Source organism: Littorina saxatilis, linkage group LG17, assembly GCF_037325665.1.
Source record: "Littorina saxatilis isolate snail1 linkage group LG17, US_GU_Lsax_2.0, whole genome shotgun sequence".
Taxonomy (NCBI): Eukaryota; Metazoa; Mollusca; class Gastropoda; order Littorinimorpha; family Littorinidae; genus Littorina; species Littorina saxatilis.
In genome coordinates this window covers 55,046,028-55,062,675 of record NC_090261.1, presented here as the reverse complement: position 1 = coordinate 55,062,675, position 16,648 = coordinate 55,046,028, and the positions used below count along the sequence as shown (strand labels likewise).

The 16,648-nt window shown below is 44.4% G+C and overlaps 1 protein-coding gene across 1 annotated transcript in view; it reads left to right on the top strand.

Moving 5' to 3' along the window:
• LOC138951637 (homeobox protein prospero-like) overlaps positions 1-16,114 on the top strand; it is a 46,422-nt gene extending 30,308 nt beyond the window's left edge. The window contains 2 exon segments of the mRNA XM_070323175.1: positions 8,739-8,883; positions 13,106-16,114. Coding sequence (XP_070179276.1) covers positions 8,739-8,883; positions 13,106-13,291 — 331 coding nt within the window. The 3' untranslated portion in view covers positions 13,292-16,114.
• The last annotated feature ends 534 nt before the right edge of the window (positions 16,115-16,648 follow it).

Below are 16,648 nucleotides of genomic sequence, written 5' to 3'. Positions count from 1 at the left end.
CACGCCAAGGCTTGCTTCCCAGTCCCGCTAGATACATTATGTAGCCGACTCGTGTTGAGCTCCCTATGGAAATGAGCCTCCTTTACTTACTTCGCTTGCAAGTCACCCGCTCTCCTAGGTGGTCCCGGAGTCACAACTAGCGGTCGTATTGTGTCTCCAGTCCGTGTACACAACCTCGGATTCCTCCGCCCATAGAGTAATCTCCCCCTTGTGTCCATGACGATTAGCTCCCTTGCTGCTTTGACATTGTTTCCACTCCGTCTTAGCTTGCCCAGGTCCTGACTTTCTCGTACCTGATGTACGTAGGAGGAGAGCTGAATGAGGTTCTCAACGTCAGCAGCGAGCAAGTTCACCCCGGGCTTCATTTGCATTTTGATGCTAATTGTGGGAGCAACGCGCAAGTGCGCACAGGAAGTTGCGTCACTGCTGAATTCAGCACACGTCTGTGTGTCGTGGACGGAGTACTCCTTGACTCCTGACCCGGGCCCGTCGTGTTTTCTTAGGTGCTGAATGCTAAACTTGCGACTTGCAGTCACAATTGCTGCACATATGTAGAAAATGACGAAGTGTGAGAGGTTTACAGAAGGCTAGGAATTTCAAGCTAGAGGGCGTGATTATGCAAATGTTTTACCCAAGAAAGCGGGTGTTTCTCGTTGGGTGAGTTTAGGAATCGGGGGGTTCGAGAATACTTTACGGACACTGTCTCGTCATCAACTCGTAATATCTCAAACCGCCGTACTGACGGTATTGCACAACATGTTGCATACACAGGAAACGCCCTAATCAGTGCAGTAAAGTGCAGCATAATCTCAGCTGGGCATGCAGGTATTAAGCAGACCTCTAAACAACTCAAAAGGAATGTCAAGTACGCTAATCCGGTTTGACGATGGTTGTTTTGGCACTGATACCGCACGCTAGAACAAAATCGCTGTGAAAGTCCGAAAGGGACACATGGCAGTCATTGCATGTTGAAGTACCGTGTGTGAGAACCGAAGCTAAAGGTTGCATCCTAGTTGACAATGTTAGTGTAAACTGTCAGTGTGATTTTGTTCTCTTCTACTTACCATTGAAAAGAAAACAAATCATACAAGAGTGATACTGACTTTGTTATTCGTCGTTTATAAACGTAAATGTCACAGTAGATGAGATGTGACACCTTCTGACGTAAATTCGGTGAATTGCAACATCGTCTCTTGCGTAGGCGATTAGTGACGCCTCGTAGTATAGAAAGATGTATTGACTAGTTTTGTGGAAGAAAACGAACTACAGAAACGTTATCCAGATGGTTGAGTTGCGAAAGACCTGTATTGGGACTTTTTGTTTGATGCGTAGATAACAGTGTCAGAAAGATTGGGGCACGGTAAATTGACCTACCCCATCCTGAGCTGTACTATATGGATTTTCTTTCTGAGTTTGCGGATGGTTGACGATCCCAAATCTCTGAGGGTCCTCGTTTCTAGTCTCTATCACTGTTCTTATCTGAGAACACTATTATGTCTGTGGGAAAGCATTAGTGCCGATTTCAAACAGATACAGCCCCCCACGCAGCCACAATATAAAAACGTCATGATTGGCTAGGGTAGAGCAAACAGGCACCTAGGTACTAGGTAGCAACTCAGTTCAGTGAGAATAACTATAGAGGATGGAGACTTGACGGGTTTAGAAGGGGGGGGGGCAGGTCATGAAATCTACATGTCATTCGGAGATGCGGGACATTAATTTCCAGAATGAGCAGTAGCAGCAGATAAGGAGAGTGTAAGCCAACAACTTTAGAGAGTACGAGCAAAGAGTGTATCCCTACACTCTTTGGAACGAGCATATGGGGTTAGGGATGGAGGCTGAAGGTGGGGGGGGGGGGTGGCAGGGTCACCGAATACGAATGACATTCAGGGATGCGGGGCGTCAACCTCCAAGCAAGAGCGGGAGAAGGCCCATCTCTGTAGAGGACAATAGTGTAGTAGAGAGACTGACCATACATGATAGAGGAATGGGAGAGGGGGGGGGTAGGCTGGGTCACCGAATACACATGACATTCAGAGATGCGGGGCACCAACCTCCATCCAGCAGCAGCAACAGCAGCAGCATAAAGCGAGAGCTCCAGCTCCGGCACACAGGCAGCATCTTCAGTGACGGCTGGCCGTGTTTTATGGCGCGCGGCGTGACACCGGAGCCGAGCAGTTATGGAGCTGCAAGCGAAATGTCAACGGCCAGTTCCCAGGGAGCGGCGGCGGACCTTTCGCTCGTTTCTTCCCCCAACAAATTGCCCCTCTAAGTGCCCCGTAATGAGCCGTCCTAGACGGCACTGCCCAGTTCCTGGCAAGCGGGCCGAGAAACGGCGGAACCCCCATATCCATCCCCTGGTTTGCCTTGCTGCTCCCCCCTCCCCCTCCCCTCTCTCTGTCCTCTCTCCCTTCACTGCATGAAGGCTGCTTGTTAAATGCTTCTTCCTCAATCATGGGCAATCGAGTCCCCGGCTAGGAATTAGGAGTTAATTGAGATTAATTTCCAACCTTCTCTCTCTCTCGCTCTCTGCCCCTCTCTCTTTCTCACTCTTTCCCTTTCTTTGGCCTTGCCCATCTCCCTCCGCCTGCTGCTGTGGTCGCTCGTTTCAGGACGTTCTGAACAGCGTGTAGTGTAGTACGCTAAGCGCAGGCGTTGGTGGGTTTGAGAAAAATAATGAGGGGCGATCATCTCCGGCCTCTACGACCACGATCATTGCCAACTCCGAGAGTGTACTGTAGCTTTCCCCGGTGCTCGGAAATTGCACCCCCTAATTGCCCTAGGGGCGATTTTGTAACTAGTAAAGCATTACAAACTTAGCACAGAAAACGCAGGGGGCCATTTTCTCGCTGTAACACCACCACGGGTTGACAAAGAGTTTTACGAGGAGACGTAGATGTACGTGGCATACGGTGCCGAACGGCTGTGGGTAAGGGACCCCCCCTCTTGCCCCTGACATTTCCACGTCCTGCTACTTGAGACTGGAAGCACAGAGGGGGAAAGATTATACAGCCGGGGAAGCTGCTCCGCGGCTGCTGACTTTTCTGCCGGGGCTCGGCTGATGGGGGTCTCCCTCTCTTAATTTCCTCGTCGCCCTTTCTCTAATGTCTTGAAATTACCGCCTGTTTTTCACTTTGCTCCATGCTTTCAGGCCCAGCGTGGGATGGCTGATTTTCCGTGCCTCTTGTGATGTCGCAAGGAATAAATGGCTTGTTTTTCTCTTTTGTGTTCTGTTCTCCCTGGTCTGTGGGACGATCATTGAGCGAACAGTCGCTGCTTTTGTTGTTTGATGCGGAGAAAGAAAGGTTAAAAAACGGGACTTTTATGGAGAAGGTAACGATGAGAGTGTCGAGTTGGACATGACTTGATAACTACCATGCTGTTTAACACGTGCAGTACTCACTGACTGTCCTTCGTAAATAATGTCCATGGTAAAGAAAGACTGAAAGTAAGACATAAGTAAAGAAAAGTGTGTCAGTGTGCCACCATAAAAAATTTTGACCTTCAAAAACAATAAACTGTACATGCACATCTGCATTAGTGACGGCAAGGACAATCAAAAGTGGTGTGAGAGAGAGACGGAGAGAGAGAGAGAGAGAGAGAGAGAGAGAGAGAGAGAGAGAGAGAGAGAGAGAGAGAGAGAGAGAGAGAGAGAAAGAGAGAGACAGAGACAGAGAGAGAGAGAAAAAGAGAGAGACAGAGAGAGAGAGAGAGAGAGAGAGAGAGAGAGAGAGAGAGAGAGAAAGAGAGAGAGAGACAGAGAGAGAGACAGAGAGACAGGACTAGATAGGACACCTAAGTACAAAAAGAAGACATGCGTGAGAGAGCTCATCAACGCAGACCGTGAGAACTTGATGACAGTCCCACTTCTTTTCCCCCTGCACGATAGGCGAGCAGACAAAGGTGGACATGGTGCGTCCAAACAATATGCATGGGGAACACTTAGTTCAGAGCCTGTCAAAAACTTCAACACCACATCCACTTTTGCTTGGAACACTATGTAGTCTGATGTCTCTCATCTACACTTTGTACATGTTTTTTTGTTTTTTTCCCTTTTAGTTTTTATGTGAGGAGATTCGGTGCAATATCAGTTCTGTTAACTTTGCCAGTGATAGATGGTTTTCTTGCGGTCAAAATACAGTTTGTTGGCAAAAATTTGAGTTGTGGGTCCAGTGTAGGCCTCATGATGTTACATTTCTAGTGCATATTCAAGACTTAAGTATCATTGACGTTTTTTTAATTACTGCGTTGTAATTTAACGATAATATACTTTCTGTCTTAAACTCAAAATCAGATTGCGTAAGGAATCTTACTTCAATTTATAGTTGCCTGCCTTTGGCTAAATGTGCGTATTGATGCAAACACAAAAAAATAATCCACAAACCATCAGTTAATAAATTAATTGAATTGTATCTTGTCTTATGTTTCCAGCTAAATCCGTCGGTTCATGAATATAGGCGGTCGAGAGCATGAAAACACGTGCAGTAGAATGTTAAGAAATTGATAGCTAAGACCAGAAACGCCTTAAGTAATAGGCTGATGCTATCCTTTTTTATTTGTTGGTTGTGTGTGTGTAAGGGGGGGGGGGTTAGCTTATAACGACCTTTCCCTGAGATTTGTTTACTACTGTGATTAGTAAATGTATTAATACTCTGACTTGAACTGGATACGAACTAGATACTTCTTATAACTAGAGGCAGAGAGTTGTTTGATCTGATTAGGGACGACTTTTTATCTGCTTGAGAACGTTATATCGTCCACGGACAGTTCTGAAAGTAATTGCAGTGACAATACTGACAACCACTTACGATATTGAGTCGACTACACGAACAGACCAACAACTTTTTTTAAAATTTCTGAAGGGATTGATTTAGACTTGGTTACAGGGCTGTCCACAACACGTGAGTGTTTAGTAGACAGTCTGAACAAAATTGCTGACTCAAGAAGCGAATCTTCAAATGAAATAAATCCAATCAGTAACGCCAGTAAACAGAACTAAAAATATAAAATCCTCAGTTTGCACGTACGTGTGTCTGCTCAGTGTAATGGTCGACCAAGTTCTTCAAAATAGCTGACAGGAAAAGTTGTATTAATGAGATTAAAATCGAATAAGTGTAATACCGTATTTAATTAAAACAACTCGACTGTTCATTTAGCGACTTCATTTCGATGCCTGTTTCGTGTAATTGTTGAGTAGTTCAAGTAAGTACTGATGGTACTGAAGAGAATTAATTTGTATGATGGCGTTGGTGGCACAGTATTGTACTTGTAGAGACGTCGCCAGGGGCATTGAAGTGTTGCGTGCGTTGGGTGTAAGGTATAGGGTTCGGCTTGAATTAATCCTCTCAGTGCGTCAATCCCCCACTCTCCTCCTTCACGTTTCATTCACCCCCTAACCATCCCCCATAATCTTTCTACCATCAAGGGGTTGATGAAGTTTATAACTGAATGACCTAGCTACGTTCTAGGTTCACAATAAAAAAGATTCAATGAAAACATCCCTGTCAGCACTTCTTGTTTTCTTTTTCCCAAAGAGCAAGGAAGGGGAGCGTACTCCCCTCGACACAAGTCAAGACAAAGGTTGCCACTTGTCACTTTGTTTTGAGTGGGCTTCACTTGTGTTATCTTTATGATTTTCTTTTTTTATGTTTTGTTTCTGTTACGGTCTACTCTTTGTTATTCTTCGCTTGTCAACGACTTCCTCTCCTTCACAGCCAGACAAAACAAAGAAAGCTGGCTCTGATGATATATGTAGCCGTTATCTCTTGATGTCATCATCATCATCAACAACAACAACAACAACAACAACAGATAGTAAAATGATGATAAATCCCAAAGGTATAGATCGGAGAGGGGAGAAATAGGAATACTTTCGCTTGAGTCAGATGAAGGACTAAGGTTACCAAAAGGAAGGGGGAGGTAGAGAGGGTAATACAGGCACAAGATATCCATGTGTATGCGACTTTAAGAAGTACAGAAAGACAAAAGAGGGCATGGAGTTAAACCTCTTCAAGCATGAACCTGCACGTCGATCGACAACTTTGTTTTTAGAGCCGTGTTCCACAAACGGCTAAGTAATTCTCTGTTATTTATTCTGCACATTAGTGTTAGCTCTTGAGTTTATTAAGCCATCCTTATCGCATTGATTTCCCTGCGTTCTCTGACGTGTAGTCTCTTGCAAAGAACAAGAGCAAGGCTTTATTAATCGACCAAGGACACGCATGGCATGCAAGCAACACTCCGTTATAGAAGGATCGAACAAGATGAAGAAGCCAGTTATGGTTGGGCGAGGAAATAAAGAAGATGAGGAAGTCAATTATGATTCAGAGTTTGGGTTGGAAATGAAGGGGGGGGGTGGTGGCAGGAAAGGAGTGGGAGGAGGGGGGGGGGTAGGGGAGGGGTGAAAAGAGGGAAAAAGGGACAGAGGGTTGGGGTGCGGAGAGGGTGCGCAAGACTGATCGGGGGATGAAGAGAGATGATTTCATTTTTATGATGACTGCCGCTTCGGTCATCGGAGTGTGAACAAGACCCCGACGGTCCATCATAAGGCCAAACTCCATTAGACTGTAATTAAACAACGAGGGGAGGATGATGTCAGTGCCAGGCCAGATGCTCACCCTGATGAGAGACAGTTGCCGCCACCGCCACTCAGACAGGGCGCCGACAACCCCCCCCCCCCCCCCCCGTCCCTCCCTACAGCAAACAAAGACAGCCCTCCTCCTCCGACCACAAAGAAAAGCAATCTACTCTCTTGTTCATTGCACAGGACCGAGAAACAACTGTGGAAGAAGCGGATTGGCCCGGGAGAGGAAGGAAAAGATAATGATTCATCCTCAATTAATCAAAAACCTGACTCACCCAATTAAGACAAACGCAGGCAGAGTGGCACCCGGCGAACGAACGTCGCCGCTCTGACCAAGTTACGATGACAGGGTTTGATGAAGTCAGCCGCAAAGACACAGTCCGTTCCCCCATCTCGCCAGCTGACATTTTTTTTCCGAACAGCAGCCCTAGCGGGGTGCAGGGAAAATTGAAATGAAGGAATTAACCCTTGCCGAATGAACATTGAAATGAAGGAATTAACCTCTGCCGAATGAGCAGGAGAGCGATAGTCGTGTGTGTAAGAATCAGGGGAAGGGGATAACAGAACTGGATGGGGACCGTTAACGCGTGTCAGCGGGGGATGGCCGATTTGTGTCTTGGCGGTGCAGCGGGCACTTGTGGAGCGTGACTTGATCAATTGTGTCAGCTTGTTGATTGCATCTGACCTGGACAACCTGTCTTCCGTGATCGCCACAACAGGGGGTAGAGAAAACGGGACAGTGAGGGGAGATGGGGGAACGGAGGAGAGGGTGCAATGGGAAAGAGGAAATAATCTCAGGGTCTTCACAGGACTAAAGAAATTGTCCGTTGGTAATGGTTTGCCATTGTTTTTAGGACGAGGATTCATCACTTGTGGAGCGTGACATTATTGATTGTGTCAGCTAGTTGATTGAGTCTTGTCGGAGCTAATTGTTTTTGTTCTGTTTATGGGGACATCAGCTGACGTGGTAAGTGAGGAAGACTAGCTATAGGCTGGACGGGGAATAAGACCTAGATACAGCAATGGCAAAGAGTACAGTGAACCGTGGGTGTTTTAACGGCTTCTCGATGACATGTCTGTCGCGAATGATAACCCTGTAAAAGTCAGGGTAACATCTACATTTGTATTGGTGCAACAGATCGAGAAACCTGAAAACGTAGCAATGTCGTTAGTATTCAACTGGTTTCAATGCTGTCGTGTACGAGAAGGAAGCGAGAGGATTGTGATGAAAAAGTTATAACTAGGGCTACTTGTCTCTTACAAACCTAAACATATTGTAGTGACAAAGCCCGGCGATAGTACCAGACGGGGAGAAAGAAATAGGGGTTCAGAAAGGGGGGGGGGGAGGCCCAGAAAGGGCAAAACTGACTGCATTAAGAGAAGATGGTCCTGGGGTTTTTGCGATGGTACCGTATCAGGACCTCGGACTGACGAACAATGGCAGAAGGACATGCCTTGCAGGAGGGTAACTGTCTTTTTAATAGCCCACGACAGCAGGCAACTGGTCGGCCACGCAAGAGTTAAATGGTTCCCAGCCCAGAGTCAACTGGTCTTTATTGATGGTATCTGCGGGGGATCGACCCCGCTCTGTCTGGGCTATTAAGAGCAAGAAAATGGGTTTTATGCCCTCCCTTTGTTTCCGTTCTCCTCCCGGCTGGGCCTGCGTTGATGCTAATTGATTAATCCGTTTTGATGACAACTGACTTTTCCGAGTTCTTGTTTTGCATCCTTGGTGACTTTGTGTTCAGTCGCAAGCTTGTTGTCGTGGACATGGTAGAACGAACACTTCCTTCCCTTTCTTCTTCTTCAAGATTTGTTTGGGGGTATTCAAAAGAACTCTTAAACTTGAAGGGTGCTGCCTGTTTGAGTTTATGCCTGTCCCTCCATCCCAACCACCCCACCCCCCCCCCCACCCCCTCTTACCTTCTGCGTACCCATCCCATTGTTTTAAAATCCTGGACATTGTTTTCTCTCCCTCCCTCCCTCCCTCAGTGTCTATCTCTCTCTCTCCAACCCCCTTCTACCCTCCTATCTCTCTCTCTCTCTCTCTCTCTCTCTCTCTCTCTCTCTCTCTCTCTCTCTCGGTCCATCGTTTGGATTCTCATCCACTTTGTAAGCAGTAGCTAATGGTGTGCATATATTTGGTGTGTTGCAGGGAGTTCTACTACATCCAAATGGAGAAGTACGCGAGACAAGCGGTAGCGGACGGCTGTTCCAGCGCTGATGAGCTGACTGTGGCCAGAGACTCTGAGCTCTACAGGCACCTCAACCTTCACTACAACCGCAACAACCAGATTGAGGTTAGTACAAAAGCATGGATGGCTGGATGGGTGAATGGACTGGGTGGCCGAGTGGTAACGCACTTGCGCTCGGAAGCGAGAGGTTGCGAGTTCGACCCTGGGTCAGGGCGTTAGCAATTTTCTCCCCCCTTTCCTAACCTAGGTGGTGGGTTCAAGTGCTAGTCTTTCGGATGAGACGAAAAACCGAGGTCCCTTCGTGTACACTACATTGGGGTGTGCACGTTAAAGATTCCACGATTGACAAAAGGGTCTTTCCTGGCAAAATTGTATAGGCATAGATAAAAATGTCCACCAAAATGCCCGTGTGACTTGAAATAATAGGCCGTGAAAAGTAGAATATGCGCCGAAATTGCTGCGATCTGCTGGCCGATGTGAATGCGTGATGTATTGTGTAAAAAAAAAATCCATCTCACACGGCATAAAATTAATAAATCCCTGCGCCTTGAATATGTGCGCGATATAAATTGCATAAAATAAAAATAAAAAATAAAAATAAATCCCTGCGCTTAGAACTGTACCCACGGAATACGCGCGATATAAGCCTCATATTGATTGATTGATTGATTGAATGGAGGGATTGCTGTTTGTCTGTCTGTCCCCGTCTTTCTCTGTCTTCGTCTGCCGATTTCTGTTTGTCTGTCTGTCTATTTCTCTATTCCCCCACTCTCTCCCTCTTCCTCTCTCTCTCGCTCTCTCTCTCTCTCTCTCTCTCTCTCTCTCTCTCTCTCTCTCTCTCTCTCTCTCTCTCTCTCTCTCTCTCTCTCTCTCTCTCTCTCTCTCTCTCTCTCTCTCTCTCTCTGTTGCATGTTCAGGTAGGGGAGAAAATGTGTGCACATGAAAGGAGTTGTTCATTTTTCCTCTTTATCTGATCGATTATGCCAGTGTGTCTGTCCGTCTGACATCTTTTTCACTGTTTTTCTTTTATTTATTTTTGTAAGCTCCCGTCTCCGTTCTTTTCTTTGTCTCTGTTGTTTCTTCTTTGTCTGCGTTGTTTCTTCTTTGTCTGCGTTGTTTCTTCTTTGTCTCAGTTGTTTCAGCTATCTCTATTCATTCAGTTCGTGAGTTGTTGTCACCCTTTCACTCGCATCCTTCTCAACTTTCTCCCATTTCCATATCCGTGTTGGTTTTGTTTCAAGTCCGGCTCGTAAAACAAAGAATTTTCTGGTACCCAAAACAAAGCCCATTGAATTATACCAGCCGAACTCCGAGAAAATTCGTATGGCTTCTTCGTTCGAAAGTGTTACAGCTTGACGCATGAAGAGATTCACATATTAAGGGGTTTTGTTCTCTGTCGTTTTATCGCTTCTTTACACGTAGCTCAACGAGAAACAGCAAGCAGAAAAACAGAGAGGTGTTTAATATTTCATATACTGTTTGCTAGAGCTGCCTACGCCAGAGACAATTTATGACTTCTTTTTGTTGAAGAAGGAGAATCTGGGTTCTGTTTCTGGGTTCTCTTGAGACCTTTTCTGTGAACTTACCGATGTGGAAATTATGCAAAGATATATTTGAAAGTGTCATTGGGTACTTGCTTCCTCTCTACATTGTGGTCGATAAAACCACAATTAGACTTCACTTACTCAGGTAAGCTCGTCATAATTATGTAATTTGTGTGTATGTAGGGCATTATAATGGGGTTTGTCTGCAGATTGAGTTATGTGGCGAAAGAAGTGAAACAGTCCCACGACCTACTTAGAGACAATGTGTCAGTCGTGACATTTTAAAAAGATGTGGGTGACACTGCAAAAGTTTTTCAAGAGAGTCCGTTAATGCACGTTTTTTTCTCACGCTGGTGTCTGAATCGAATGTGTAATCCTTCAAATTGGACATGCCCAAAAAGAACAAGAACGATAACTGAGGACACGCAGGGGAGTGTATCACACAATTACTGCCTGAGGCCAAAAGGCAATTGCTTCTGATTCTTAATTAACTCCTGATCGTCGCTTTGCGCCCAGCTCCGCACACCGCCCAGTTTTATACCGCATGCCATGCTAAGTAAATTACCTCACTATGCAGTCAGATTGCTGCCGCATTTTGCAGAGGTGACATTTGCACGGATAGTCTTACGCGTAGATGTGAGGTATTGCACGTGGTCTTACCGCTCACGAAGCTTACCATTGCTTTGTGAAAACATGTCATGGAAAAAAATTTTATTAGCCAGGCTGTACTGAGGATTTAGAAAGTCTCACTTCTTCGAATTTATCAGTTTAGCGCTTGATTCTGTGACTGCCGTGTTTTCCCCTTATTGCCCATTTAGGCAAACTATGCCTGCCCGTAACAGAAGCTGTTGAGTTGTTTCTTTTCGAACCTTAGCGCATGAACATGTTGAGCTTTTTTTCTTTTTTTTAATTTTGAGACTGCACGTACCACATAGAAGTTGACCAAGAAAATGCAAATTGTGCAAACTTCAGCTTACAATGTAGCCGTAGTGTGAGACAAGCGGCAACAGATAAGAGACTAATTTTTCAGCACCAGACACCAACGTCTGTAACTCGTTCTCTCAAGAAAATCAATGAACAGCAGGACGCCTAAGGCTGCTTGCTTAGGATGCGTTGCCCTAAGACGCCGCCAGCCGTCTTTGAATAGCCAATAAACGATCGCCGTCTCGAAGACGCCGTTCGCTGTTCGCTCTCGTGGTCCAATAAGTACAGCCAATCGATGGCTTTGTCATGAAGAAGCGGCTCACTATCTTGTCTCCTTGTGCTCCAACGACCAATGGGCGGTGGTCTGGAAGAAGCGCTGCGCTGTCTTGTCACTCGGTGCCACAACGGCGAATCAATTGCTTGTCTTGAAGACGCGGGTTGTTTCTATTCTCAATCGCTGCCTCGCCAGCCAATAGACGATCGTCTTGACGCTTCCTCCAGTCTTACTGTTTTGTTTTTAGTGTTCTTTGCAGTCAGTGGGTGCTTTGTCGTCCTAGTAAGCTGACCAGCCCAGCACCCAGCACTAAGATCAGATAGGCTACGGTGTGCCCAGGAAACTGATTGATAAATATTCGAAAATGTAACACGAGCTTTGTGTAGAAAAAGATTACAAGTACTGTAGCACTCATTGAAAACATTGTTGGCCTTCTTTTTTCTTTTTTTTTATGTGAAAAACAACTTTGATGTTTCTGTTCTGATGGCACATAACAGTTCACGTTCTGTGTACAAAGCATTTGTGATTGACCCACGTAATTAAGCAACGGATAAGGTCGTTAACACTAAGTAATAACCACTTAGCCACTAATGATCCTCATTTTCACTCGTCTAACGGCAGTTAGATCTGCAGATTGCACATCGGCTTACTTCATTAACAAACAGAAACCAGTGCTTTTTTGACTCAATACATTGTTCCCTGGGCTACAAAATATATTGTTTGCATCCTCACAGGTCTCTTACTCTATAAAAAATATTTAGCTGGCGCTGAAACATGTTGGTTCCTCTCTTCTTAACATCACCTATAACGGTAGGCAGGTAGTATGGCAGACCTTCCGTGACACAAACGTGCAAATCAATCCAACTGCTCTCTCTCATTTTCCAAGCCCTCTTTTCCTCGAACGACGCAAAAGAATATTAGAGGGCATTGGCACAAAATTGCAGTCGGAGCCTGACGGCAAGGGAGGGCGTTACTCTTTAAGTTAACCCTTTGGGATGGCTTTCCGGCAATTCTCTGCTTCCTATCTTTTTTTGATAGACGACTGTCTCTGTTATTACTGGTTGTTTTCTGGGCTGGGGCCAGTAGATTCGTCACGGAAGTTAGCGTTGCCTTTTGCGTGAGTCTTGAGTATGTGTAGGCACATGCAGAGCAAAGGGCGGGAGAACGAGAGAGGAGTAGAGAGAGATTGATTGATTGATTGATTAAACTTTATTACAGAAGGATGGAGAGAAAGAAAGAGAGGGAGAGAGAGAGAGAGGGGGGAGAGAGAGAGAGGCATGTGTTCCACTACGAATGAGCATGTGCGCTTTTGGAGTGAAATAACTGCTGAATTGGTTACAATTCTCTCTCTCTCTCTCTCTCTCTCTCTCTCTCTCTCTCCCCCTCCCTCTCCCTCTCCCTCTCTCTTTTTAATAAACACAGCAGTATTTCAAAAATATTTTGCGCTCTATGTTGTCTCCAGTGTTTCGGGGTATACAATGTATGATGGGAGATACAATTTATGAGGGTATACATGACATTTTGAAGCTTTTAGATCACATCCACACATGTACTCATCCCATATTCCCTCTCTCTGTGTGTGCAGTCGCCCGAGTCGTTCCGCATGGTCGTGGAGCAGACGCTGCGCGAGTTCTTCAGGGCCATCTACAACAAGCGCGACATCGAGTCCTCGTGGAAGAAGGCCATCTACAAAGTCATCGCCCGCATGGACGAGCCTCTGCCCGACTTCTTCAAGTCCGCCAACTGGATGGAGCAGCTCGGCGAGGTGTGAACGTGCGCCTGAATTTGCATACATTTGCATAAATGTGCATACACGTGCATACATTTGCATGCAAGGATCTCTGGACATGCGCCGCGGAGGGCAAAGAGTTTGTTTTTCGTCGAACGATGTGGACTGACAAATTCGTTTCCGTCGTTTTGATTCTCTATGACTGTTGATTGACGGGGTTCACAGAGACACGAAGTTTGGCGAAAGAATGAGAACTGTGACAAAAAGGTGGCGGTGTTGTTTGTTGTTATTGATGCACTTCTTGATGTCGCGGTGGTGAAAGCACACAGAGAACAATGTACATTTGTTTTTCTCGCACAAAACTTCTTTATCCTTGCACAACGCGTGACTGAGAGTTGAGAAGTATCTGACCAGATGGTTGGCTTGGCTTGCAATCACTCTTGTCCTCAAACCTCTGGCTCTGACGGTTTCCTGTTGCATAAAAAAACCAGAACTCAAATGATGAGTTGACAATGTTTGTCTTTGACATTTTTCTGACTCGACGAGTGCAGCGATGACGTTATTGCACATGGACTTGATGGACGCTTATGTGCGAAAACAGCAATGGGAGAAATGACCTCCCTTGGACCGAGAGGCATTGAATGTGTAATGCCAGAGCAAAGTGGCGCAGACTGTCGCAGATTTGAATGCATTATGTTCTCGTTATTGCCTGTTTCTTCAAGCTGTGTGTTTGACAGGGCAGATTACCCAGCGCACTCACACAGCTTTCAAAAATTGAAGAAATGGGGGAGGCTTGAGTTAGAGAAGCAAGGAGGGAGGTGGAAGACTTCATGTAACAGCCACTGAGCGCGTTGTTCTTGAAGTCAGATGTGGCAGCGGGGGTGAATATATTGCATATACTGTGCGACTAAATGTACCTTGACCAATATTAAAGTGCGTGAGATTTTCATGTGTTGGTAATTCCGAACTTAGTGTAGCTTTTCACCGAGAGTACTGCCTATTATTTAAATTTGCATTCAGCACTAAGCATGTTGGATATTTCTTACGATCTAGTCTGCGAGAATCAGGGACATTTCTTGCATTATGACATTTATGGCAGACCATTATATGGCACTGTTGCATTCATGTGTTGCTAGTCTTTGTATTGCATAACCACGACAAGTCATATTTACGGTTATTATTTGGTCAGCTTTGTTTTCTTTTAGGGTTTTTATGTTGACACCCATACCCTTCGGTTTTATGATTTTCAATAGCATTGATTACACATGTGTCAGTTTTCACTTTGCAAGAATTGTGTTCATCTTTGTTTCAATGAGTTTTTAAACAATATTTGTCTACATTGTTACGGGGAGAGAACAGAAAATCAAACATTACTTGCTTTTTCTTTCTGCTTTTTGTCGTTTGTTTTTAACTTGTGTCAAAGATAATTTAGATTAAGCGTTTGCTTGTGGATTATACAGTGTTTGATCACGAAAATGATATGCGTATGCATTGTGAGATCCGTAATAATAATTCGAATCTGTTCAACTACAGTTTATTGTAAATAGAAGTATAACTTCTCCGTGGTGTGCATAATGCTGAGTCATATAACCATGTAATCCCTGAGTGTTAAGATCTTCTGTACATAGCGAAACACGTTTTGCACTATTTCAAAACATAATATTCATTTTGATTCAAATGAAATGCATTATAGCGTGAACTATCTCGGTCGTTTTAGCATTGTCTTGATTCTATTCAATGAATGGCCTACAATGATACATTTTGATGGCATGCACATTTGCAAGTGATGACTTCATGTGCTTTGATTGATTGTGCTTTACAGTTAAGGAGAGAGAGAGACAGAGAGAGAGAGAGAGAGAGAGAGAGAGAGAGAGAGAGAGAGAGAGAGAGAGAGAGAGAGTGTGTGTGTTACTTGTTGATCATAAACGATTTTGAATTTCATACCTTTGTACAAAGACTGCTTATTTATATTTTGCTCAAACGAAGTCTGTAAAGTCCTTATTGTTTTCCTGTTCAGCATAATTCCGATAACAGTAGGCCAACAGGCCTGGCACTTTTAACATAAATAATTTCAAGTCAAATCTTGTTTTGACTTACATACACTGTATCTTTTCATTCCTAATCCTCAATAACAAAAGCTTACATTCCACATTTACCATTCCAAAACGTTGCCTTTTGGCATGAATTCTTTCCTTCATAATTTTGAGCACATAAGCAGGCTGCAATGGTCAATGTTTAAAATCAGTTAAGTATATGAACTCGACTTCAAGATCATGGTGGCGTAAACGCTAATTTTTCTGTGCAATATTTTATCGGTTCTGCCAAAGACGAAGACATTTTACCGAGATACCTTGTTTCCAATGTTAACTGACTCGCTGGTAATGCGTTTTCCCTTTTCAATCCTAATTCAAGTTGTTTATCTTCTCGATGTGAGTCGAATCGAAACATGTAAAACATAAGTTTGTAATTAGCAAATCATTTGAGGGTGTTTAATTTGCGTCAACATTAGACGCATTTTACTTTTGTTCGATATTATGTTTGTTCCCAAAGATCTGCTGTCCGTTGTATTACTTTCTTTTGTTTGTTCTTTGATACTTCATTGGCAGACCTTGATTGCTTATTTTGGGTTTTGTTGCTCAGCAACGATGTTTTGCTGTCTTTTTCGGCACCTTTTCTATGTTCCGTTCCCATATAGAAATGAATGGACGTACAGTACAGATGTATAGAGCTTACAATTCTGATGATTTATTTGAAAACACGGTCTTCATAACTGATTACAGGCCAAGGTCTTATACGTACACAAAGGTGAAAAAGACAGACAATCTGCCGCCAAATAGGGAAAATCGGTCTTCATAATGAGCAGGGAGGGGAGGGTGGGAATAATGGGATGGGTTGGGGGGGGGGGGGGGGGGGGTCTTTCAAACCCGCAACCAGGTAAACACCGACCAAAGATCATTTTCTCAAACTCATTACATTGTCCCTGCCATTAGCTTAATGTAGCAAATGTAGTGACTGATGCAAACAGTGAGATTTTTCAGTTATTTGGTTGACATTCACTGTTTCTCTTTTATTTATCGCTGTGAAGATTGGCTCTGACCGGCTGATGATATTTATTAACGCTGCACTGTAGGTGAAAGGTATGGTCGCTGACAGCGGCATTAGGTACACATTTTGTTTGTTTGATTTTTAATCACATTTCAAACTGATGCATAATTATCGGTGTGTTGATTCTAGTCAGATGGTTTAAAGTGTTCGTCCATTTTAAAATTGTGTTCATTTTTGTTCTTATATTGTGTTTGCGTTCAATAGTACGAGATTTGACTCCCGTTTTTAAAATGTATTTCAACTAGTTTTGACAAGTTAACAACATCGCCGGTAGTATTTTACCACTAGATGAGG